At 36.9% G+C, this 25,916-nt stretch overlaps 1 protein-coding gene across 1 annotated transcript in view; it reads left to right on the top strand.

Moving 5' to 3' along the window:
• CCDC93 (coiled-coil domain containing 93) overlaps positions 1-25,916 on the top strand; it is a 53,992-nt gene that overhangs the window by 6,780 nt on the left and 21,296 nt on the right. Inside the window, exons 5-12 of the mRNA XM_059820343.1 lie at positions 3,136-3,234; positions 4,622-4,678; positions 10,277-10,377; positions 14,664-14,703; positions 16,175-16,267; positions 16,747-16,797; positions 17,733-17,819; positions 22,427-22,543. Coding sequence (XP_059676326.1) covers positions 3,136-3,234; positions 4,622-4,678; positions 10,277-10,377; positions 14,664-14,703; positions 16,175-16,267; positions 16,747-16,797; positions 17,733-17,819; positions 22,427-22,543 — 645 coding nt within the window. The remainder of the gene's footprint in view (positions 1-3,135; positions 3,235-4,621; positions 4,679-10,276; positions 10,378-14,663; positions 14,704-16,174; positions 16,268-16,746; positions 16,798-17,732; positions 17,820-22,426; positions 22,544-25,916) is intronic.

Below are 25,916 nucleotides of genomic sequence, written 5' to 3'. Positions count from 1 at the left end.
GTGAGTTTTTACCTCTAAACTTGTATTTTCCTACCAAAAAAAAAAAAAAATTCTAGCCCAGCTTAATTTCTTGCCCTGGTTGCTTGATAATGATGATGATAATGAATGATTACATTTATCAAATGCAAGACTTCTCTCACAGGAAAAATAATTCCTCTCCTAGTGAGAACATAAACTATTACTCCCGCTGTAAAAACTATAGCAGTAAGTATTCTTTTCTCCAACCTGCTTTATCCAAAAATCTGATTTGAGATACTACCTCTGGAAAGGAGAAACATTAATTCTAAGCAGGGAGGAAATTGGCTTCTAGGTTTCTCTGAGAGCAGTGATTCTCAGTATTAGTAGCTGGCCAGTAGGTGGTATATCTAATCCATACTTGGTGAAGAAGTCTTTCTTGATGAGCTTAGTTTTTTGGATGTAGAGGTTTTTTTTTTAGAAATTGTGGCTTTCTGTCAGGTCCCTTTGAAGTTCTGCCTGCTCCAGATACTGTTGGTTCCTCATTTCATCCCAACCAACATAAGCTTTCAAGAAAACTTTTCCTGGTGTTGTGTGTTCTGAAAAAGACCATGCAAGAGCTATAATAGGCTGACCACACCATGGCATGTAGGAATTATGTATTTGATAATGACACTTTACTCAATGCCCTGTTACATTCAAGATTTCACTTGCTATCTGTAAATCTCAAATCAGTCCGCGAATAACACAGAAGCTCTTTCCTCCACCTGGCATTGCGTCCCAATAGCTCTTGCACTATACAAGCTACTCTGGTGAACTTGACAGGAGGAATTTAGATACAGGAAGAAATTAGATTGAGTTGGCTCACTGCCACAGAATGAAAAGAGGAAAAAAAAAAAGAAAAAGACAAAAAAATTCCAGTGGGCAGAAGTGGTGCTGTTCTTCCTAGTAAATTCTGGTTATGTTCACAGAGAAAAGTATGTACACAATCTTGTGTTGAGATGTGCTTTGTAATTAATAGTCTGCATTTTCATCTCTCTTCTTGTCATCATCTTCCTCTCACTTTCCAGGGGTTCATGGTTATAGCACAGAAAACTGTTGCTGGTTCAAACTTGGATCCCAAGATTGATCTGATCTCTTATGTGACCTCCTGCACAGGCTGTCAACAGCCCACAAGATTTATCTTCTCCAACATTATTTAAAATGTACTTCAATCTCTTGTGGCTTTTTGTGTGGTCTTATAAATGTCAGAAGACGTCTTTTTTTCATAATCAGGCATGCGGTTCTTCTTGAACACTTTATAGGCTTGAAGATAGGTCTTTTCACAGTGGAGCTGTAGTTTTTGAAAACAATAAGTGATCTATAGTAGGAAAATTTGATAGAAATGCATATAACCTAGCTGTAATGGTTTTTACCTGGGGTACAGCCAAGATTAATGAGATGAGGTCATGTACCAAGTGGTGTCTTCTGTCAGACTATAATAGACTAATGATACAAGACAGGTTTGGTGTTGGGTCCTGGCACTGAGAGCCCAGAACACTTTCTGTTCAACTTCTAATTGCTTCAAATTCCAGTAGCGTTCCAGCCTATCTCCTCCCACTCAGACTGATAGAGATGGGTGCTGTGAACAGTTCAAGCTTGCCTTGTAGAAGGGTGACCATACTATAGCCCACAGACTCTATAAAAGCCACCTGGACTATCCATTTGTTTTAAAGTATGGTCCCAAGGGCTTCTTGGGAGTAGAGAGGGATGAACCTCTGTGCACAGGGTATAATCACATTTTTGTATACGGGCTGTAAATCCAATGATTCCTAGAACAAAGGGATTTATTATTTATTCAGTATGGCCTGCTCAGTAGAAGGACAACACTGATACCTTTAGAGTACAGTAGAGTTTTGAGTTTTTTTGAATGTGGAATAGGCTGTATGTTGTGCTGGCTGGTATAGCTGAGCTCTTGGTCTGGTGAGTTGTGAGGTGTGCAGGCTATTCCATAGTATAGATGAAAACAAAAAGCCAGAAAATTAACATTCCTTTGTTTCATGAACTACTGTGTAATTTCTATAGGATGTATTTTTCTGTATTTTGATAACATAATGTTATTAATGTTTAACAAGTAATAACAATGAATACTCTAGATAATGTAACTACTTAGTGTGGTGAAATATACTTTGTTAAAATGTATTTTTAACTTAAGTAGTAGATTTCTTGTGCTAGGATGTAGGTGTTCATGAGGGTTTATGCCACTCAGATTTTTGGGAGGGCATTTTAGGGTTTGGGTTTTTTTTTTTTGGGGGGGGGGGGGGGAATGTATTTTTATTTTTTTTCCTCCTTAAAGGTGCAAGCTAAAAGAATAATGTTTAAAGTGGCCCACATCCATTTTTATTCCACAGATGGTCTTCATTTTCCTTTTTGGAATTATTTTATTGAAGATCCAATTTTTTGGATTACAGAAATGCATATTGGCAAAATTTCAATGAACTTTGGTTAAGCTTGTGAAGATATCATATGTTTTTATTTATAAATGAATTTTTCAACTAAGAATTCCTAATATTTGAAAATTGCGCTAGAATCTTCTTTCCATACTTACTATGAGAAATTAATTGGAATGTAAAAGCAATTGAGAAGTTACAGTGCAAGTTAAATAAAGGGGATACTATGCAACAAAATAACTAATTTTGCAATACACTATTTACAAATAACATTCAGAAAAGTGGTTTTTTGGGCTACAAGGCTCTGCTCCAAAGAGCTTATAAGGGAAGGCAGTTTGATCTTTGGACTATCGAATCCCACTGTAGTATGAACAGTATGGCTCACTGAGGTTCGTATGGTTCAATATAGCTCAACAGGATGAAGAGTATTTAGGTTTTTATATGTAAGACTTTGATTATAAGAAAAGCCATGTGGTTTCTTAGTTTATACATTATCTGATTGCTCTACTGAGCTTTTCAGTACATAGAAGAAGAGCAAACATGAAGTTTGTAAAATAGCTAACGCGGAATCATTTTATTAGGAGTAGATGCGTGAGTTACAAATGTTTAGAAATAAATGTTCTTGTTTGTGTGCTTAAAATGTACTTTTACCTTTTATCATATATTAAAAATAATTATGCAGTAGTTTGGTGTTTGCTGCTGTTATTCTTCCCCTTTCCACTGATACAAACTTCTTTTTTTTTCCCCCCAGTGGCTGGTGAAACGTGCAATAGAAACAAGGGAAGAAATGGGAGACTATATCCGTTCTTACTCTATATCACAGTTTCAAAAAACTCATAGACTACCAGAGGTAAGATAAAGCCCGTTCCTGTTTCTATTATAATATGTCAAATGCTCAGGTGCAGTACCAGCTTTACCGCTCTGAAATCAGCACAATATACCAGAGTTGCCTTTGCTATCATTTTCATTAATCGGTCCTAGAAGACTCCATGCATAAATTCAGCAGGGAAGAAAATTAAAACATTATTATGACAGTGAGTTCATAGATACTGATTAACTTTTGCTTAATAGTCGCCTTAGTTTTTCTGCAATATTTGGTACTTCCCTGTCAGTCTGGCTTGCCAGGTAGCTCACTTCTGGAGTGGATATGGAGCTCTGTGCACTGTATCTAGGCAAACCATGTGACTGGAGTTACATTGCCTGAAATGCGTTCAAGAACACCTGGCATGCTGTGGAGAAGCTGATCTAGCTAAATGAGAACTGATATGCTGTTAATGCTCTATAACTTGGGTTTTGTTTTAGAGTGCTCCAAGTCAGCTTTTGTCTCCCTGTATCTAAACCCCAAAATTTGTTCTTGAAACTAGATTCCTAAAAAACTTCATTCAAAAACTGAACTTGGGGAAAGAAAGAGAGGCACAGGCTTGGGTTAAAAGGAAATACATTTGTCTCTGTAAAATATGGTTGCCAGAGGAGTGAGGGGTGCAGTTTTAGGTAAGAGTCATTTTGCACTGTTTGAGATACCTTGGTCATATTCCTTCTCCTTCTGATAATAGTCAAATGCTGCCCACTTCGAAGTTACATGCTTAGAACAGTGTTGTGATCATCTGTTCTTCCTATTCTGCAGTAACGATACGAAGGTTCCTTGGTGTAGGAAGAGAGCTGGAACGAGCTTGGATTTGTGCCTATAGTGCAGAGCCATCAGTTCTGTTCATACATATATCCCAAAGCGATTCCATCTTAAAACCTAGAACCCAAGTTTTGTCTCTAATTCAGTAACAGCGTTAAAGGTAGATGTCCCTAGTATTGGGAAAGACAGTCGGGTTTTATTAGCTTGAGGTGGTTTGGATTTTGTTTTGGTTTGATTTCTTTTAATGCTTAGAAACTAAAATAACAGTAGGGGAAACTTCTCCACATTAAGTCCATCCCAACTTCATTCCTTCATAGCGTAGTAATGATTGGAGATCCCAGTAGTGGGCTGGGATTTTATTTGTGGCAGGTGCTGTATGAGCAGAGAGCAGAAAGACTGCTGATCTCGATACTGTTTAAAGACTTGCCTACCTATCTGATGAGAGAAAAAAACACTTTTCTGTGTTACAGGAAATCACTAACGTTTCACCAAATAATTGGGCAGCTTAGATAGAAACTGTTTGACAACTTTGTTTGCTAAACTCATTACAATGGTTGAGACTTAATCTTCATTCCTGGTATTTTTAATCATCTCTGTTAATGTCTTTCAGGATGATGAATTTGTGCAAAGAAAAGAGAAGGCTATCAAAACTGTTATTGATATCTTTGTAAGTATGTTAGATTTTTACGATCAAGAAGCAAGTGGTTTTAGTAATGAAATGGTGGTGGTTAATTCTGTTTAATGCAGCCAGTCCTGGTCCCAATTAAGTTACATGTTGAGCTGCATTCTTAGAACAGGTCTCAAATGCCAAGATACCAGATTGAAAACCTTTTAGGTGTGCACTGTATGAGTAGATAAACCATATCAACTGCCTGCATAGAGAGTGTGAAGTTCCACACTATCAAACAGAAGTCACAAGGTAGCTTACAGGCTATTAAACCCTCAGCAACTAAATGTTTGTTTGAAGCTATCAGCAGTTGGACTATTTATCTTGAAATTAATCAAAATGGCAATGATCTCCTCAATTTAAATGTCTGCATTTCAGAACTTGTCTTTTTTACTTCTTGTAATTAGCAATGAAAATACACATCCTACTTTAGAAATACTTTATTCAAGTAGTAAATGTTGGTTGGGAAGGGGGGTATCACTTGTGTTCTCCCTCTTCAGATGCAGATCTTCTAACTCTTGGATAAACTGTTTGTTTACATTTTTTGAAAGCTTGTTCATGAATGCTACCAGGAGTGCTCTAGTCAGACACCCTAAACTCTTCGTCCATGGATAGAGATGTTAGGTGCCAGCATAACGACCTATATGATAGCTTGCATAACGGACCAGACATGACATCTTACTCTTTTGTCGTGTTTTGGAGGTAGTTGTTTTTCTATATTAGCTGCTGAGCCTAATATATGTGGTTGAATTGCAGTGTATGTTTATAGAAAAACATTGCTATGGACGTCCCCAGGTGATGACCAATGCAAATCCCTTGTTAATCTATTTTAATAATTACTCTTGCTTTGAAAATTTCAATTACAGTCTCTAACTGTTGTTCCCCATGGTTTGGTTGGGTTTTTTTTAATTATTAGCAGACTTACAATGAGTCTTTTACTCCAACCACCAATACTTGTCTTTCCAGTGAGATCTGTTTTCCATTTTACAAGTTAGCTCCCCTTGTAAATAGCTATTACTGCTTTGTTTGTGCACCTGTATAACCCTTTAAATTGAGAAAGAATGCAAACCCGTGTAAGAAAGCAAATTCCAAATGTGCGTTGTGTCAGGTAGCACTTGAAATTCATTTAAGTTTCTGCTTATTTTCAATTTTCAGAATAATTGTCCTAATTTTTCAAGTGTTTCAAGTGTGTCCATTTTCTACCTGCGTTGTCTTTAAATAGCACTAAAGATTCTGTATCCAAGTGTCTGATACCAACCTTGTCACTGAAGAGACAGAAACAAAGTAATCACAATGCTGCTACCAGTCACCACTAGAATTTTTAGTATCATTGAAAAAGAAACAGAAGATATTTGATTAACAGTGATGAAGGCATCCCTTTGGCTGCTGAGGAACAGAGGTGGTTTCAAGGCTTAGTTTGTATGTTGTAATAATTTGGGTTTTTTACGTTTATTCTGTTTCATTAATGCATTTATTTGGGAGAACTTGTCTGAAAAGAAGGAATGCAATCAGTGTGCAGTTACCTAGTAAATGTCAGGCCCATCAAAGTGCCTTGTCCAAAGTCCTGTGGTGCTTGGTTGAGTTTCCTTTATGTATCTACCTGCATGTTTTCTGAAATTGCTTTTTAGACCTCGAAGAGAATGACATGGCAAAGGTGAAGCAGGTACACGTATGCCAGTTCAGGTGTTTCTTTGCTGGTTGAAGCCAGTGAATTGGTTTTCACTTGCCCACTATGTTAGAGCTGTTACTTTAAAATTCATAGGTCATGGTCCTGGAATCAGATATGCATGTGCCTACTTCTGCAGCTAAGGGAATAGTTCCATATTCAGGGTCCAAGAATGAAACAGATAATGGAAAGCAAGGAAAACAAGGTATAGTCTTAAAAGTTTGATAGTCTTTTGTACCATTCAGCTAGCCTGTCTAAATATCTCTGAATATCTCTATCTGCAGGGTTGATAAAGGTACATTCTGTCTTCTCCTCTGGATCACAGATCTCTAGTTCTTAGGTGCATCTTCATGGTAGATGAAGTTCATCATTTGTTCATCACTGCTCAGGGTGTCATTAGACAAACACCTCTTCCTTAAATACATGAGATCTGTCAGGATTATATTGTCTACAGCTGGCACCTGATCTTCTTAACAGAAGATGAGTTCATGAGATCTCTCTAGAAAGGCATCGAGGCATGAGTGCAGTCTAGAAGAACACACAGTGAATTTTCAGGGGAGAAAGTGCACAAGCTCTGACTGCTCATGGCTTGGATGGGCGCACTCTTCACTGGGTAAAAAAACTGGACGGATGGCCAGGCCCAAAAGGTTGTGGTGAATGGAGTTAAACCCAGTTGGTGGCCAGTCACAAGTGGTGTTCCCCAGGGCTCAGTATTGGGTCCCGTCTTGTTTAATATCTTTATTGATTATCTAGATGAGGGGATTGAGTGCACCCTCAGTAAGTTTGCAGATGACACCAAGTTGGGTGGGAGTGTTGATCTGCTTGAGGGTGGGAAGGCTCTGCAGAGGGATCTGGACAGGCTGGATCGATGGGCTGAGGCCAATTGGATGAGGTTCAACAAGGCCAAGTGCCGGGTTCTACACTTTGGTCACAACAACCCCATGTAACGCTACAGGCTTGGGGAGGAGTGGCTGGAAAGCTGCCTGGCGGAAAAGGACCTGGGGGTGCTGGTTGACAGCCGGCTGAATATGAGCCGGCAGTGTGCCCAGGTGGCCAAGAAGGCCAACGGCATCCTGGCCTGTATCAGAAACAGTGTGGCCAGCAGGAGTAGGGAGGGGATCATGCCCCTGTACTCGGCTCTGGTGAGGCTGCACCTCGAATACTGTGTTCAGTTTTGGGCCCCTCACTCCAAGAAGGACATTGAGGTGCTGGAGCGTGTCCAGAGAAGGGCGGCAAAGCTGGTGAGGGGTCTGGAGCACAAGTCTGATGAGGAGCGGCTGAGGGAACTGGGGTTGTTTAGCCTGGAGAAGAGGAGGCTGAGGGGAGACCTTATCGCTCTCTACAATTACCTGAAAGGAGGTTGCAGAGAGGTGGGTGTTGGTTTCTTCTCCCAAGTGATTAGCGACAGGACAAGAGGAAATGGCCTCAAGTTGCGCCAGGGGAGGTTTAGATTGGGTATTATGAAAAACTTCATTACTGAAAGGGTTGTCAGACATTGGAACAGGCTGCCCAGGGAGGTGGTGGAGTCACCATCCCCTGAGGTATTTAAAGGACGTGTGGATGAGGCACTTAGGGACATGGTTTAGTCGTGGACTTAGCAGGGTTAGGTTAATGGTTGGACTTGATGATCTTAAAGGTCTTTACCAACGTAAAAGATTCTGTGATTCTAGAAGTTTTCCTATCTATCCATAGGAACTGGAAGGAGAAGGAAGCTATTAGATGAAGGCTTTTTCGCAGGCCACCTTTAAATCATTATGCATTGGAATTGAAAGAGAAATCCACTTTCCTAAAAGAAGACCAGCAAGTGTGAAAGATTAGTCTGTTGTCTGAATTCATTATTATAACTCTGGTCTAAGGACCTACTCTGCTTTTCTCAGGGGGACAATACAATGAGATTTATGGTCATGATCAGGCCTAAAGGTTAGAAAAGGGAATATTAAATACCAGTAATGGGTATTGGAATAAGAACTACTGCCACTGAAAGGTGACTATCTAGTGAATTGAGACTATCTTGCAGTGGCTTTGTTCAGCTACTCAATTATCCGATGCCAAAACTAATGTTTATGGTATGATGCCTACACTTTATATAGCACAGGTATAATATAGAATCCACCATAAAAGTTATAATTACTTTTATGACTTACATTGCTTTTCTATAGGTGTGAAAGTACATTTTGTGGGAGATTCTTGATCATAAAAATTTTTCATGTTTCATGTGACAGGCAAAAATGTAGCAAGATTTAATAGCTGGAAACCAGGGTGACAGAAATTCAGATTAGAAATAGAAGTAAAAATTGCAAAGGGTAACTGACAAATTCAGGAGAAACTTGCCAGGGAATACTGTCTATTTTCACTTGTTTGAAATCTCTGCTTTGTGATTACATGACTTTGAAAAAAGGTTGAAAGCTATTTCAGCGATGTTATGGTGCAGGAATTGCTTGTTGAAAATAATAGTTTGTTTTGTACAAAAAGTCAGATCAAGCAGAAAATAATCTTCCTTTTTTATTTTCTTTTAGAATGTTTGCAACTACTTGCATTGAATCTTTTGTCCATGTGAATAGGGTTTTCTGAAGTTAAATGTAGATGTGGAAAGCCCAAGCTTTTATGTCAACTTTTGTTTTTGTAATGTATTTGTTCTAAGCATTCTGAGCCTGGTCCTCAAAGGATATCAATGGAAAACAGACCAAAAGAGGGGGGTGTTGCTTTTTGATGCTGATTATTTGGTGATGATGATGAAGTTCTCTGCTGTGATGAGGGCTGGAATTTAATTTCAGAAAAAGGAGAAGAGAAAATGTCATCTAATTGATTGGGGGGGCAGGGCACTTTTTAAAAAATACCAACTGGACTAGAAAAAAAAAGAATCTTTGAGATCACAGGGTCTTGGTTAGCTTTTTTCAATATCCTTGCTAGCAGGGTAGCAGTAAATACTACACTTCAATTAACTTCAAAATCTTTGTTCCAGCAACAGAAATGTTGCATTACAGACTCACTGCACCCTAATCTTTCACCAAACAATTCCAGTCAAAGTAAATGTTATCTTGGTTCTAATTTCTAACTTGGGGAAAGCCGAGGGTCTCATGATTATTTTTGTTTGGTTTGGTTTTTGGTCTTGTTCTGTTCATACTTGAGGTAGAGTAATTTTTCTAATGTTGTTATATAGACTTTTATAGTGGCATAGTTGATCTATATGGAAGGAGAAAAAAAAAGGTACTTTAGTATAGGCCAGATTTACAGTGCTATAACAGTTGGGTCTATTTTAACAGTCAGGATAGCGGCTCTGTCCTTTTGTTTCCATTTTGTTTTTAAATTGGAAGTAGCTCTATCAGCACAAAATAGTACTTGTGAATCCTTGTTTTATTTGATGGGCTGTTGTCCAACTATAGGATCACATTGGGATAGCATGAGATCGAATTATTTTAGTACCAAACTTCTTAAGATATTTTTGTTCCTTAAATTGCATTAAAATCTGCTTTAATTCCATTGTAACCTATGATCATTGAGTAGATAATAATTACATTTAATTATCTAATAGATTAAAAATAGAATTAACTCGCAAAGGAGGTAACATTTCTAGACACTGGCATTATCAGCTAAATCATAGGGCCTTTTTTTAATAGATGTTGATTGTGTTATTTTTTACTCTTCTTTCAAATGTGATGGAGGAGATGGTTGAAGAAATAGTGTTTGTTGTTAAATACCCATTTAAAATTCTTTTTAAAACCTGGAAAGACAGGTCCTATAGCAAATTGTTTAGAAATAAATTCAGTAAGATTTTTATCATGTAATTCCAAAAAGAGAAAGTGAAGGCTGTTTATTTGGGTAAGTATATTGAGTTGGAAAGCAAACAGCAGTAAATATCACTCTAGACAGCAATTCTTCATTTATTTTAGAAAAGCATTTTACAAGCTCTGAATTCATTCACTGCCTTACAGGAGGTTTACAAACCCCAGAGAAAATATAAACGTCAAAAGGGAGCTGAAGAACTGCTAGATGAGGAATCAAAGGTTCACGCTACACTTCTGGAATATGGCAGGTGAAAGGCTTCATTTAATTGTCTGTGGTTTTTCTATTGTGTGTATTTAGAAGCATTCCATATAAAATTTGCATTGTGAGGTTTTTTTCTACTACTTGAGAATCAAACTGTTTCAGATTTACTCCTGTTTGGTTTCAGATTTTGTTTGCTTACCTTGTAAATTCTCTGGGGACTGGACAGTCCTCATGCCTGAACAATGTTTTGTACAAGGGGAGCCCAAGTTCTGACTTTATGCTGCTACTAGAGTATGTTTATTTAACATACTTGTTCTTGACTTCATAAAAATGTCTTAAATTCATGATGCTTCTAGGTAGTGTCTGTCAGTCAATATTGCCTCTTTGCAAGCAATCCCTGGAAAGTGGGGAAAAAAAGGAGCTGAAGCTGTTATTGCTTCTTTTTGTAGTTCTAATGTGGTTGCTACCTCAGGAGGCTGAATCACAGTTTAGTGCTTTGTCTTCTTACTTCCTGCAAACTTCCATATAGAGATGAAGTTACCAAGGTTTGCACTTATCCGTTACCTTTGGAAGTCCCTGGGGTTTACTGAGAGCTCTCCAAACACATAAAAATAATGTTACAGCATTTTTGTTTCTAGTTTCTCTTTCCAATTTTCTTTTCATAGTATAGTGATATGGACAGCTTGTCTGCTGTCTGAGCTCTTAATACTTAATGAGTGGAAATGACATTTGAATTCATTTTTGTATCTTCTGTGGCTTCTCCCGCAAAGCCAAAGATTTTTTTTTTGTCTCGTTGTTTTGAGTACATTCCTTTTACCCTTTTTGCACATTTGTCTTGACATACAGTTGAAATCAGCAAGTGTCCTGGTTGCAGATTACATATAATCTTCCCCATTCATTCATGGTGGTATTTTGTGAGGGCAGTAAGGACAAATTAACATCTTTCAGGTTATTTTCCATTAAAGTGGGATGAAATCCTCTGTGTGTTCCTAATGGAATGAAACTATTGGGAGACATCTGGGTGTCCTGTTACTCAGTAGAGCTCTTCTGACATCGCATGAACTTCATATACAAATGAATAACTGTAGAACTTTTCCCCTCCTTCCGCCACCAGTGGAGTTCAGTGCAGTTATCTGAAGTATAGCAAGCTGATTTAAAAGCCTAAGATGACTGGCTGCTCTAATGAGTTTAATCCGTTCAAAACACAGAGAGCTACAAGGAAATACAGTGCCTATATATGTTAATATATGTATGTCTATATATGTTAAACAGCTAGTTTTATTAACACAGTTAGCATTCACAAATTCTGTGGGCTGTAGTCTTGAATGAGTTGTCTTATTTTTCTAATGCTTTTGAGGAGCTAGGCTTGATTTACCTCATCCATTTTAGAGTCCAATTCCTCCCTCCCCAATGAAAATTGAATTTGTAAGTTAGTGACAGTGTCAGGGATTATTCTTCTTGGCACGTGGATTTCTCCCCTGATTCTTTAGGGGAAGACATGCCTGCAAAATCTTTAGATTCAAGTCAGTTCATTGATACCTTGTCAGTGCTCGCAAGGGGAATCCAAAGAGCTGGTATGGAAAAATGAAGTGGTGTACTCCTATTCTGTCTATTTATAGTTTCTTGTACTGTTTCAGTGTTATTACTACATATTGGTGTCAATAGACATCTCCTAATAAATAAAGAGTGTAAAGTAGTTCATGCAGCTTAAGGGAATTTTTGTGTCTGATTTTTCTAGAGTAATTTTAGGTTTTTTTTCCTTTAAAAAAAAAAAAAAGGCAAACCTGGAAATCAGTATCTAGCTTGAAAATTGAAATAAATAGAAGATGTTTTCCATAGATCCTCACAAATTGTTTTAGCTTTAGGTACTGTGGAACAGTTGAGACCTAAGTAAAGCTCATTTCTGCTGGAAAAAACTGATAAATCTTTAATATAATAAACAGTGAAAATGGATGATGGCGAAAGTTTAAGTACAGAGAGAAGAAATAAGAACAGAAAAGTAGGAGCTGCTGAAGATAAAAGGGAACTTCTGTTGTATAGTGTGCATCAGTATATAGATATGAGGAGTGGCCTGGGACTAATAAGAAAGATGACCAAGAACTTGTGAATTTTGGGAAGGAAAATAGCTCTTCAAGATAGTATTTGCTGAGATGATCTTGGTGACATTACAGATTCCTAGCAGAAGAACAAATGGAGAAGAGGTATTTGGTGTTTGAAGGGTATGGAGCGTGACAGAAGACTTGCTGGACTGATTATTTAAATTGGTGATATGAATGAAGGACAGTACTTACTAGAAGACAAATACAATTAGTTATTTGGTGTGAAAAGCTTAACATGAAATGAATGGAAGTGGGAGAAAATTAGGATAGTTGGAAGATTTGAATGTGTTTTGGTAATACTTTCATAATGTATTCTCAAAGCATAAAACTCTTGATCAGAAAAATACTTCTGATATAGTGCAAAAATAAAGAACATCTGAGAAAATGACAGTAGTGAGCCACAAAAATGTCTGGTTCGTGTGTTTTGGCAGATGACGAAACTCTTAAGGAGGATGAGAGTATGTCTGCTGTGAACCTAGTAATAAAACAGCAAGAGTACAAGGACTCAGATACATAACAGAAATCTGTGGGATCAGTAGGGATTACTGTCCACTCTTCAACAACGTTAGTGGAACTAGAACACTGCTGAAAAATGCAGATTGTAAATTTTTTGGTAGATTTAGGAGTAGAGTTGAATGTTTTTAGAATTCACATCGTTAAAGTGAACCTTTCATTCTTTTACTGCATGTAGATGGCAGTTGTAGAAAATCATGAGTAGAGGATTTTTTTTGCCTCCTAAATGCCCCTTGATTATCACAGAAATGGCTCCTTTCAGAGCACACTAATCATAAAAGTTAATTTTCTCAGTCCAGCAAATAGTATAGGGTCTTGCAATGTCCTGATGCCAAATGCAGCATTATTCAGATACAGCCGGTGGTAGTGCCATATTCTAAATTCTTTTTGATCCTGTGGCCTCCAGCTTAAAGGTTATCACAAATGAGCCTGAACGTCGTAGGCTGGAGTCTGGCTTGAGAAGCGGAGTGATGCCAGTGAGCATCTTTCCACACAGTTGTATAGTCTGTTTCAGCTAAGGGCTTTCATTGTATATTATCTTTGTATATTATCAATCAGTTTTCAGCAAAGTACAAAGTTAATTCCTATAACAGATGTGAAATGTTAAGATTGCGAGGCATCTGGGTTCTTTGTTGATATAATTGATGTTTAAGTTTTTGTTATTGCTGTTCTGGTGCGGTTCATTGCGTGGATGCAATTATCTGTGTGAAAATAAAATTGTGCTCCTACAAAAAGTGAGAACAGATACATCATAATGGCAATACTAATTACAAATGCTTTTAGACTAATACAACTTTATGCATATTCTGTGGGAGGGTAGTGCTCTGCCACATTGTTTGTACTGCTAAGCTTTACAATGCAGAGAGAACTTAATGTTGGGCAATTCTTGAAAACTTGGTGTTATGCTGTAATAAAATAGGACTGAATTTACATTTAAGTATGAGTGTTGAATAAATGGAGAACTGGTGACAACTGGTACTGCTGCTGAGGATCACTTAACTTTTAGCCATAAAAGGCTTGTAAATAGTCCTCCTCCTGCAGTAGTTAAGGAATTAAATAGTTGTAGCGGTAAGTTAGTCAATCAGGAACATGACTTCTTTTCATATCTGTGTACATGCCGGGTTTAGTGCTTCATAATACTGAAGATGATTGCTTACTCATCTAAAATTTCTTTCTACCTGTTTTAGATAAGATAATGTTTCCAAACTAACAACATAACTCAAATGTCAAATTTTCCTCTCCCGCAAAAAAACAGAAGTAAAAAAGGTTATTTGAGTATATGTTTAAAGCTCTGAATGCCATGCTTCAGAAAGAAATTGAAGATTCATCAAAGCACACAAGCATGAGTGATTTTTTGGGTGTAGAGATTACACTGACAACTTCCCGAGGCCTTTCCAGAATTCAGAACTATATAGCTAGTAGCTGAGGATTAACTTCCAAATAGAAAGAAGTCATTGCTTTTTCCTTTCGTGAGCTTTACATGACAGTATTTTATGAACGATTAGATTTGCAGATCATAATGGAAGGAGTAGATGAAGCTGTAACTATGCTGCAGTACCTGCTTATTTAGTTTATTTGAAGTGTTCCAAACCTGAACCTGGCTGTTGGTTTTGTTAACTGATGTACTTTTTAGTGCATTTCTTTTGTTGAAAACTGATAGAAACTTTGTGGAAGTTGTAAACAACATTGTATTTTTTTCATGTTACTATTGTTCTTTTAGGAGATACGGATTTAGCAGACAAGCAGGGAAAACAGAACAGGTAAAATACACTAATTGTAAATACTCATATTGTGGGAAGAATTGCAGTGGTTTTGTTGGAGTGTTGGTTACTGTAGGATCTTAAAGGAATGCAACAGAATAAACAGCTATAAATTCTATTATTACCACCTTTTAAAAATGGCTAACTGTAGCTAAAAATCTGCATGCCATGAAAGGTGCAATTGATTACTATCTCCTTTTTTAAAGTATTTCCTTCATCTGTACTCAAAGATCACATTTTGCAAACATTTTTCGCTTAGAAGAAAGGGGGGGTTGGGTGTTTTGTTTGTTTTCTTTTCTTTTTTAACGTGAGGTAATGAACATATCCTGTCTGTTTAATGAGTATCTTTTAACTAAGTGTTCCAATGTGATCATTAAAGAGTTTTTTCCGTTTCTTTTTAAAGAACCATTCAGCTTGGTAAGAAATTTTGTAGGCATTTATTACATAACAGGTTATTTAATGTGATAGAGAAACATGATACCATGCCATAAATAAATCATAGTGCCTCTTGAAAAGTAGCATCCTTGCTGTGCTTTTGATGATTATGGAATCATAAAATGTCCTTGTCAGAGTATTCAGAGTTTTATTATTTCGGTGCAGATATTACTTTGCGTACAAGCTTTTATTACAGACAGAGATAATGAAGAAATGCATTAAGCATGTCATGGGCCCAGCAATACGCTGAGTACATTTATGTTACCCTTCTTCATTATCTCAATATTTCACATATAAATTTAGCATTTAAACTTAATAAATGGAGGTGTTTCCAAATCCAGGCATACTTCTTTTTCCCCTCAAAGTAACTGACAGGCTACAGTCATGTTTATAGAGTTCATTTTGTTTCTTCAAAAATTTTACTGACTTTGGAATATTGTGTATTAGAAGTTCATCATGTTTGTTGTGTGAATTGAGTCACCAGTAAGGCAGAAGTGGAAGATTAAATAGTCAGGTTAGTAGTGCAATAGAATGACCTAGAAATGTAGTCTGTCTGTCACCAGTTCTCATTATTTTAGCAGTACAAATTCTTCTGACTGAACTAGGCAATTTTACACTTTTTATGTCATATATTTGTTATACCAATATTAAATTATATTAAGTTATAAAAATTGATTTATGTTTAAAAAAAAAAAAATCAGCTTTCTCCTGTATAGCAGACATCATATTCTGGGGCAACCAGTTGTCTTGTGGGGTTGGGAGTTCTTAGAAGGTTGTGGAATAAGGGATCTTTGCACCAGATGTGTCTGTGTGTCTGTAGCAAGCCAGAGACACTGTCTTGAACAGCTGGAATACTTAGGAAGCCAGTGAGGGTTTCATCTCTGTTGGCATGAATTGGACTGTGAGGATGTTCCAGTAGCTAACATGTATTCTTAAAAACAGAACAGCTATATTCCAGTTTTTTTCCTTGTTGTCTTTCTTAATACTTTAGATTACTGGAACTAGATACAATATTTTCTTAATTTTTATTTAAAAGGCTGAAGATAAAAAAATTGCGCTACCTCCAGGGCTTGCAGGAGCAGGAAAATCTGAGCCTTGTGATGAAGATGACCTTCAGGCTGCTGAAGAGGTGTGGCGTATACACAGTAGTCATGGATGTTACTAACCTGGGGAGGGCAGCAGTTATCACTGCCCAGTCATTCTCTCCAAGAAGGAAAATTTCCATGCTTAGCTGAAGTGGGAGTTGCTTCCCGTGGGACAATATGGAACCTGAAATTGATGCACAAAATTAAATGTTTGTTGATGTTTAATACCAAAAAATTCAACTTTTGTTTTGGAATCCAAGCATTTTTAAGAGGTCAGTTTTCAGTTGATAGTGGGAGCTGAATACTCTTGAGTGAACCTGTGCTGTTATAAGGAATTTTTCTTTATGTGATAACTTTAGCCACCTCTTCTTTTAACTTTTATAGATTTACTGTCCCATTACATGCATTAAAATACATGTGTTATATGATACTAATTGTATACATGTCTCCCTGTCACTAGGCAGAAATAAGTTAAATAATAAAAGATAAATTGTTATGTGTAATTCCTCATATTTTGCTCTAGCTTCGCATTAAAACTCTGATGACTGGAATGGCTGTGATGGCAACAGAAGAGGTAAGCAGCATTTAGAACTGATACAGCTTTGTTTAAATTGTGCTTGGTTATGGCAGTTATTCCTGAAATTGGGTTAATAGTGAGTCTGAAGGAGTGACTACATTTAAATTTTCATGAAGGGAGTGTAAGAAAAGATGAATTAGGAAGACAGTAATTTTTATGAGGCTGACTTAATCATTTGCCTTGAAATGATAAAAGCAATATAAATAAGTGCCTCTTTCAAATGGTTTCTCCAAGGAGAATTTCAGGGCAAGACATCACGGTGCAGCTACCGAAGATGCAGTATGATCCTACTTTATTCATCTTGTGAAGCTATCCAGAGGAGTAATCATTTTACTGGGGAGAGTGGAGGAAAATTATATGCGTTTCAAGGTGTTTATCAAAGCACTGATAAATATTTATAAACACCACCATTAGTGGAAGACACTGAAAATACTGGATATGTATCTTGTTTTCAAATTCTTACTTAGTTATAGTCATTGGTATAATGGAACTTTTAGGTTGTTGTAATTTTGAAAATTCTTACATTTGATACCTGGGTGAGAGGACTGGGAAGAAATTCAATTGTTAAACATTGTTTCTGTTTATGGTGAAGTCACAGAAGAAAAGGTTATTATAGTTTGGCTCAAAATGCGGTCTAAAAGTGAGTTTTACTACGGCGCATGCAAAATTCAGTATACAGAATACAATTAGAAGTAAGTTATTGAAAGTCTGAATTCAAATTTGCTAAAAGGTTGTAAGTGAGAAATTTCCATCAGTGAATTTTTTTGGGGGGTGGAAGGTTTCTTGATTTTTTATTTTTTTTTTTTTATTAGAGATTTTTACCCACTATAAAGGTTTTGTACATTTCTGTTAAAATAAGAGCTTGGGGAAATTGCGATATAAAAAGCACAGGCAGTTCCAAAACTCCAAACGTTTTCTTGACACAATTGCAGGGCAAGTTGACAGCAAGCACAGTTGGCCAGATTGTTGGACTCCAGTCAGATGAGATCAAGCAGATAGTGTCAGAATATGCTGAAAAGGTAAGTGTCTTACCTGATTATGTTTTACCAAGTTGTGTTTGATAACTTGTTAATTTAGGCCTTAAGCTTCCAACTTAATTGCCATGATTCTCTTGAAACAACACTGTTTCATACATGCTGTGGGTAACAGCACAGTCAGGATTCAGGAAAGTGTTTTAATGAGGTTTAAACATGCACAAGCTTTTAGTGTGACAGCACGTATTCCTGAATTGCATTCATGAGTAGTTTGGGTTTAAGCACTTGCTTAAATGTTTTCATGAATAAAGAAGGGCCTGGATTGATCTGTATTCAAACCGGAGGCCTAAGCTCTTAACACATTTTAAAATGTTCAGTGTTAAGCACAGAAATACAGTTCTGTGGGCCTGCCCAGAGGAAAACCTAGGCCTCCTCCACTCAGTTTTTCAGACACTGGGATCTTACTTGCCCTGGGCTCCAATTATCAGTCATGCCCTGGATCTCTTATTCTGAATCTAGTATCATCAAAACCAAACCTTTATAGCTTTTAGAAGTCAAGGCAATTAACTGTGTGTATTAACTCCATTTATTGTGTTCAACTGTGATTGTTTTTACAGTAATGTGAAAAGAAAATCTTGCTCTTCAAGCAATTAATACATACAATGTATCACTGCCAGATATGAGTTATAGGTTACTCTTATTTGTGCAATAGTTTTCTCATATTTCTTCCTTTTTGTTAACACATATGAGGTATGGAGCTTTCCCGTTTGGGAGATAAACCCTATAACTCGAGTCTATAGCAAATTCTTGGCCTTTCTTTATTATAAAGGATTGGAAGAACAGAAGCCCATGGGTCATATTTCAATGTTACATTTCTTCTGTTCTGAGAAAAGGCAGCAGGACCTTGACTATTATAGTAGAACAATGATTAATAGTCTGGAAAGTAAGAACTGATTCAAGTCAAACCAAAAATTTATTGCTTTTCAAATCTACTGGATGTGACCAAAAAAAAAAAAAAAATCTGTGTGTGCATGCATGCATCAGGAAAAGAGAATTAAGGATGTTATCAAACAGTTTATTGAGCATCAGCAATGTTTGGATATAGTTCTAATAGTTTTAACCCCTTGTAACTGTACGTAGTCTGAAGAACACAGCAGTGCTTACTTGTCTACCAGAGTCTTAATAGAATCCACAGGCCCAGTGAAGATAGCTGGCAAACAAAATTCTAGATCTGATGTTGCCATGTGACAGGACCTTTCTTACAAGATGGCATTTTTGTGGAAGATCAATGCATACAGTTTTCTGCATTTGCCCCTCCTTTCTGCTGCTGTGTTAACTTGCTGGGTAAAGATTCTAGTGTTGTTCCTCACTCTCTAAAAATCCTGTTAGAAAATTATTAATGTGGCTGCTATCAGCCTATTCATCACCAGCTTTCTAAGGCCAATTATTCAAAGTAGCTTTGATTTTACTGTATTAGAAGGATTCTTCTTCTGAGAATTTACAAATGTAGTCCTATGTAACAAGTGGTTTTGCTAGGAGTAGAATAGGAGGAAAAGCTTGTTCCCTGATAAAATGAGAGAATGACTAAAACTAGAGATGTGCTTTCTCAGAACTACCCCCTTCAAAAATGCCTGAAGGAGAATCCTCTTCAATAGTTTTAAATGCTGTTTGTAAGTTGCTTATATTTTGTTGACTCAGAACATTTTTGGACTTCTAGAATCCTGTATCAGAGATTACTATGCAACCTACACAGTCAGTTGAAGTAGCATACAACAAGCATTTCAACTGTTTAGCATGGTTAGGGGTTGTCATTCAAGGAAGATACTAAATTGGATATTTTTGTATTTTTTTTTTGTTTGAGGAAACCCTCAAAGATAAAGTGAGATGCAGTGATTTTTATCTTTGGGTTCCTGAGCCTTGGGAGAGTGTCAAGGAAAAATGATGGCAAATTACATTGAAATGACTGCTAAAGATCTACGTGGAACTTGACTGAAAACAGATTTGAACTGTTATGGGGCTGGAGATGTTGTGGGTTTTTTTTTTTTTTTTTTTCCAGTGGACTTCAAATTGAGGCAACTATGACGGAGTTGGTTGCAGATCTAAATCTCTGAAGTCTATTTGCTAGTAGGAGATGGTTGAACATGGAGATAAACAAAATTGTTTACTGCTACAAAGTTGGTGTTTTTGTACAGAGACGCCTCCTTTTTTTTTAAGAATGTGAAGTTCTGTAATGATTGAATTCTCTTTAATTATTTGAAAGTTTATAGCACTAATGTGTGTGAGAGAATCTCATTACAAAGAATAACATTAATTGTATATATTTCCTTCCTCCTTCCCATTTAAAACTTTTACACGTGAACAGTGGGAGGCAGGCTCTTTAAGTCTAGAATTAGCCATTTGTTTTGGCTAGCAGTTCTTGAGCTGCCGTAGATTAGTGGTCCTCATGCATAATTAATATGGCGTTTTAACTTAACAAATTCTGTCCTAGAAAATGAGGCTACTAACACTTCTTGTTTAACTTGTTTATTGGAATTGGCTAAATCTTTTTAGAGCAGTTGAGCAGTTGCAGGGAATGGGGAGGAATGCGGAAGTGAGTCTATACCTGTCAGGGGATAATGTGTGTTAACAGAAAAGTTGAAGGATGCATCCATGTATCCCTTCCTGTCACGTGTTATGGACGTTCTTGTTTTGAGATAAGAGTAGCAAATTGATAATCTTGAACAGTCAGAGATGCTAGTGCTCAGATACAGCTTTCTTAAATTGTGTTCAAAAGGCAACTACTGTTTCAGTCTAGTAAAGTGTCAAAAGCAAATTAGCTTCTATAATTTGTGCTTTCTTCCTTCCATGCTGAAAGATGCATTTTTCTCCACAAACTGAAACCCAATTCCTACTTTAAAGCTGTAGTGTTGCTGTAAAGCAGATCCTTAGCCCACTTTGACTACACGAGGCTTAACCCTAGCTTTTTCATTTGCAGACAAGAAGGATTTTTCTGCAGAAACCTCTGTATTATAGTGATGATTATTTCCTATTTTCAAAAAGCAAGCTTTAACAGTGCACTTCTTGAGACACGACCTTTTCTTTATGCCAAAGCTGTACTGTATGGATTTTTACTATTTTTGCACAACCAGTCTCAGACTGGTTTAGCTCATGTTTCTTTCTCTTGCATTTCCAGTTTTCTTGATTTGCATGTTATGTATATTAGATTGGCTAATTGTACGGTGAGAAGGATGGGGTCTTAGAATGCATGACATGATGAGAGAATGTGATTTGGCTAAATAATGAGAGGAATAAGTAAACCTGAGTGTGTTTTTGTTGAATAGTTCAGCGTTACAGGTGTTGCTTAGAGGCATTTTTCCTTTCCTAACAAATAGAAAGAAAGTATGTGAATTGTTGGCTTAAGATGTCAGAATTGGTCTTTTCTTGCTGTGGATGTAGAAGTATAACAAATCATTAAGCTGCTCTTCAATATGAATAACATAGAAAATGGAGAAGAGAAAGACAGGTTTTGCCTCGTATTTTCATTTATAATTAAGCTGTTAATGAGGACCTGCTTACTCATCTGCCTATAGTGGATACCAGGAGGAAATACTTCATACTTCTTGTAACATTTTTGCTGATTATACATTGTAATGGTTGTCAACGTTTGGTAATTATTCAAAAAGCACATAGTATTGAAGTCTTTGACAGACTCTGCAAATTAGCATCCGAAGTACTTGAAAATTAACTGGTTTTCTAACGAAATATTGGAAAATGGATTAACTGGGAAAAGAAGTCTTGAGTGCATGAAGCAAATTACCAAAACAGATGGATGTAAGTATTAAAGTGAGGGCTTTCAAAAGCTACAAATGATGTTTAGGCAAATAATCACTTAGACATCTAGCTATCACTGATTTTTAATCATTCTTTTGTCTACTTCTATTATAAATGTTATTCCTGGTAAAGAATGTTTCTGGCAGCTTTTCTTTGGCAAGTCAGAGAGAACAGGAGACTGGATCCAGATTGCTGTCTTTATTATGTATTTATGAGACACTTTCTTGGCAATCCATGCTGGATTGAGTAGTTTTCAAATACTGGTGTCCACAGGACACATGCACACACAAAAAAACCGCTTAGAGTGGTAAATGTATCTACCACACTGAGTATGTTACTGTCATTCAGCATAAAGATGCATTCAAGCCAGTATTTCAGAACCTAATACACAATTGTTCAAGGCTTTTGAAAGTTCTGGATCTACTTACTGGGGAATGGAGCATCTCTTTTTCAAGAAGTTCAGTAAATACCACTGCTTAAGGTGGTTTTTAGCATGTCTGTATTTTTTCAGTTTAAGAACTCTAACAGGTTTAACTGTAATGCTGATGCAAAAATTATTTCTTTTGTCTATGATACTGTAGTATTTTCTACCCGTCCCAGGGCACCTGACTTTATTTTTAGCTTATTTTACCTGTTACCTTTGGGATATAATTCAGTTGTTCAGCTGCTTCCTTATCTTGACATGAGATAAATCGGTAAGTTATTCTTTCTGTTGGATAGCGGGACACAGTTCTTGATAAGGAATATCACAGGTGTGTCCTACTTTGGCATTTCCTGAGCTACTGAAGAAGCAAAAAGTAATGATGTGAGGTCCAACAGGCTGTTATTGTTGTTTATTTTAGCAATCTGAGCTTTCTGCTGAGGAGCGACCAGAAAGGCTTGGAGCTGCCCAACAACATAGAAGGAAAGTAGCATCTCTGAATAAGCAGATTTTGCAAAAATCCAGACTCCTGGAAGAGGTAAGTATTGTGTGTGTAATAAAGAAGAAAATATTGATAAATGTGGTTGATCACAAAGTTTTTGCCATCCAGAAAAGATTTGCAAGCCATTTTCTGTAACAGCAATTTGTCATGCTGAACATCCATTTCAGCATCTCTGAATGTCTTGCTTGCACATTTGTTACTAAAACAATGTGGCTGGTTTTATATGAAAAATTTGTATAGCCCTGTCTGTGAGAAGAGGGCTAGCTAATCAAAACATGCTTTTCCTTTTTTTGTGTACCTTGCTTAGAGAAAAACAGAGAGAGTATGTCCATTTGACTTGTTAGCTATAGTGTTGAATGGGCTGTTTTCAAAGTTTCAAGGAACAGTTTAGGAAGTTACTCTAAAATATGCTACAAATGACTTTTTATCACTTCCCGTCCTTTATATGAGCCAGCTTGTCTCCCTGACTAAGGTGGGGTTTTTTGCTTGCTTGTTTGTTTGTTTGGGGGTGTTTTCGCACAGTCTCTGCTTGGTTCACATCTTCACATTTGCTCTAGGGGGGAAAGGTTCTTGAATGTGTGACTGATGTTCTGTTCATATCTACAAGTAAAAGCAAGAACCACCATTCCTGTATTTCAACCTACTTATGCTATTGCCATTTAAAGCCAGAAAAGTCTAAGTGTCTAAGTGGAAAAGCTACGCCATTAATGAAATGCTGCTTTTAATTATGCATACTGCTGTAATTAGCACCATGCCATCTTTAGCTTGCAGAATCTGATGAAAACATATTGCATCAGAGTCAGTAATTGGAAGAGCTTGCCAAAAATCAAATAGTACTTGAGGAAAAACTGTTGTTGATGCTTCTGTGGTTGATACCCTGTCAAGTACCGCACTGCGCCAGCAGCCTTCATCTGTTTTTTGTTTTGTTTTGCTCTGCTCTTGTCAGTAATGTCTTAACACCTTACATCTTGACTGGTTTTACCTATTAAATGTTGGGCTCCGAAAAATGTGTGTCTGTATGGCACATTTTATGAGACAGTGATAAGTTCAGTCTTACAAACAAGAGATGTAAAAGAATAGTAGCTTTGAAAGCCTCACATAGTATGGTATAACTATGGGAGCACCGGATTTTAAACCTTCCTGCTCAGCCACTTATTAGACCTGGCGTATTTATTTATTTTTAAAATGATAATAAGATAGTCTCTAACAGTGCAATAGTCTTAAATGATATTTATCCCTTCAAAATTTAAATCTCCTTTCAGTAAAGCATATGTTGTGAACCATTTTTTGAAGTCTCTGACTAACATTCAAGTAATACTAAGTTTAAATAAAGCTATAGAAATAAAACTTATGCACAAAAAATTGGAAAGACTAATTGCCTATCCTGTTCTTTGTTTCTCTCTTGTTTTTTTCCAACTTTAATAAAAAGCTTTATGAAGAACCAGTGCAGGTTCTTCTAATTTATTTTGCACAAAAAGAGACTTTCAAAGGGTAGAGTATGACAGTGTTTTAACTGGTAAATATTAGAATGCATTTCCTTTGGAACCTGCCAGAGTAGTTTCATTCTTCTTCAAGTGATGCATTTCTGTTTATGTTGCCCTCTGGTATGCCCCATCTGCATTTTTTTGTAATCAATTAACACTACAATTATTATTTGCACTGTATGTTGAATGTAAACCATGTCTGTCACAATTCCTCTCCATTCTAGAGTGAAATATTAGAATTATTATAATATTAGAAATATTAAAAAGTATTAAATATACTATAATTATTATATTATGATATACTGAAATTAAATATACTTTTTTTACTTGAGTTTGTATTCTTTTAACACTTTGGTAATATGAATTTTTTTTATGTCAAACATAACTTTGGTGCCCCATCAAGATGATGACTGTCAGTAAAAAAAATATTGACAATACCTAGCATTTAGATGCAGGCTGAAGTGTTAGGCTTTCAGAGTCATAATATGAGCTTACAGACAGTTAAATCCTGCATGAATTCCCATGTTGGTTTGAGGTTTTTTCTTGAAGTAGAAACATGAATTGCAGATGAGATCTTTGGAATTTCAGAAGTGGGGGGAAAAGAAGAGGATATTCAGTGTATCCTAAGTCATTGCACTTTAACTCTCCTTTTAAACCACAAAGGCTATAAGACAAATACATATGAAGGGAGATATGGATGTGCTGCATGTATATTGTAGAATGGAGATCGACGCAGACTCTCTCAGCATCTGCTCTGAGCTAGCGGGTTGCAAACCTGTTCCAGATAAGAGGCTTTGTTGTCATGACTGGCAATGGTTTAGCAGTGCCCTATTATAAAAGGGGACATGTTTGCTTGGGTTTAAGGGTGTTCTAGTATAGTTCTGTAGATTTTGAACGGATTGTGGTTGTGTCCACCAGCTCACATGCACCTACAGTTTTTCTGCAGGCAGTACGTCGACATACTAGATGCATGCTCAATTTGAATATGTATGTATGTACTAGAACACTGCACCACAGCCCTTGCATTGTTGGAACAGTTTGTGTTCTTTCAGGCAGTTAGCTCAAGCTTAATTTTGGGGAGGACAATCTAGGTACAACTGTGCAGTTAGAGCGGCATTAGGAAACTGCAACAGCTAGCTCAGGTTTCAAAAAATGAAAATGTGCGCTAGGACAGTTCTCCAGCCATGCTGTTTCCTTGATCTTTCTTGCCTAGTTAAGCAGTAAGAGAGGCTGGTAAACGAGCTTAGCAGTTGTGGGTGGCTTTTGCAGCTATTCTGTGTTGTGCTGTTACGATCTGGAAAGAAGAAAGGATCCACCGATGTCTCTATGCAGTCTCAAAGACTGAAATGTTCAAAAGCATTTTTTCTGTAGCAGATGGCTTTTATATGCTAGAGAATTGTAGCATAGTATGGCTACTGAATTAGTAATACAGAGTATGCCTGTAACTAGATGTATGTTGAGTAGATTACATTTTCATGCCTGGTGCAAGTAATTTCCTTTACTAGTTTCCCTGGCATATGAATGAATGTATTTCCTTGCTTTCCACATAGTGCTGAGACGAAGAAAGCAGTTTGGGGAGGAAACATGGTTGTAAACCACACAAAATTGGTGGAGTCCTTACTTCATTACAGATCTGCTTTTAACTGCCAAACAAGCTTCATAATCCACAGGAAAACTTACATATTTTCTAAATCTGTTATCATGCTATTTGCCATTGTTAACAGTTGAGGGCCCTTTAATTCTGTGTTGCTTATTTCCACTATGTAACAGTCTCAGTGTTATGTTTTTCTATGGGGGAAAAAAAGTACTGACAGCTATAAGCCAAATATAATCCTTTTATCACTTTACTAAAGCAAAAATTTCCTGGCTGAATTTTTTTACCACTTGCCAAAGACATCTTTTGAAATCAGTGACAGTCAAGACCC

Source organism: Gavia stellata, chromosome 8, assembly GCF_030936135.1.
Source record: "Gavia stellata isolate bGavSte3 chromosome 8, bGavSte3.hap2, whole genome shotgun sequence".
Classification (NCBI taxonomy): domain Eukaryota; kingdom Metazoa; phylum Chordata; class Aves; order Gaviiformes; family Gaviidae; genus Gavia; species Gavia stellata.
Note: the sequence above shows the minus strand (reverse complement) of the source record. Positions and strands in the feature narration are given on the sequence as shown.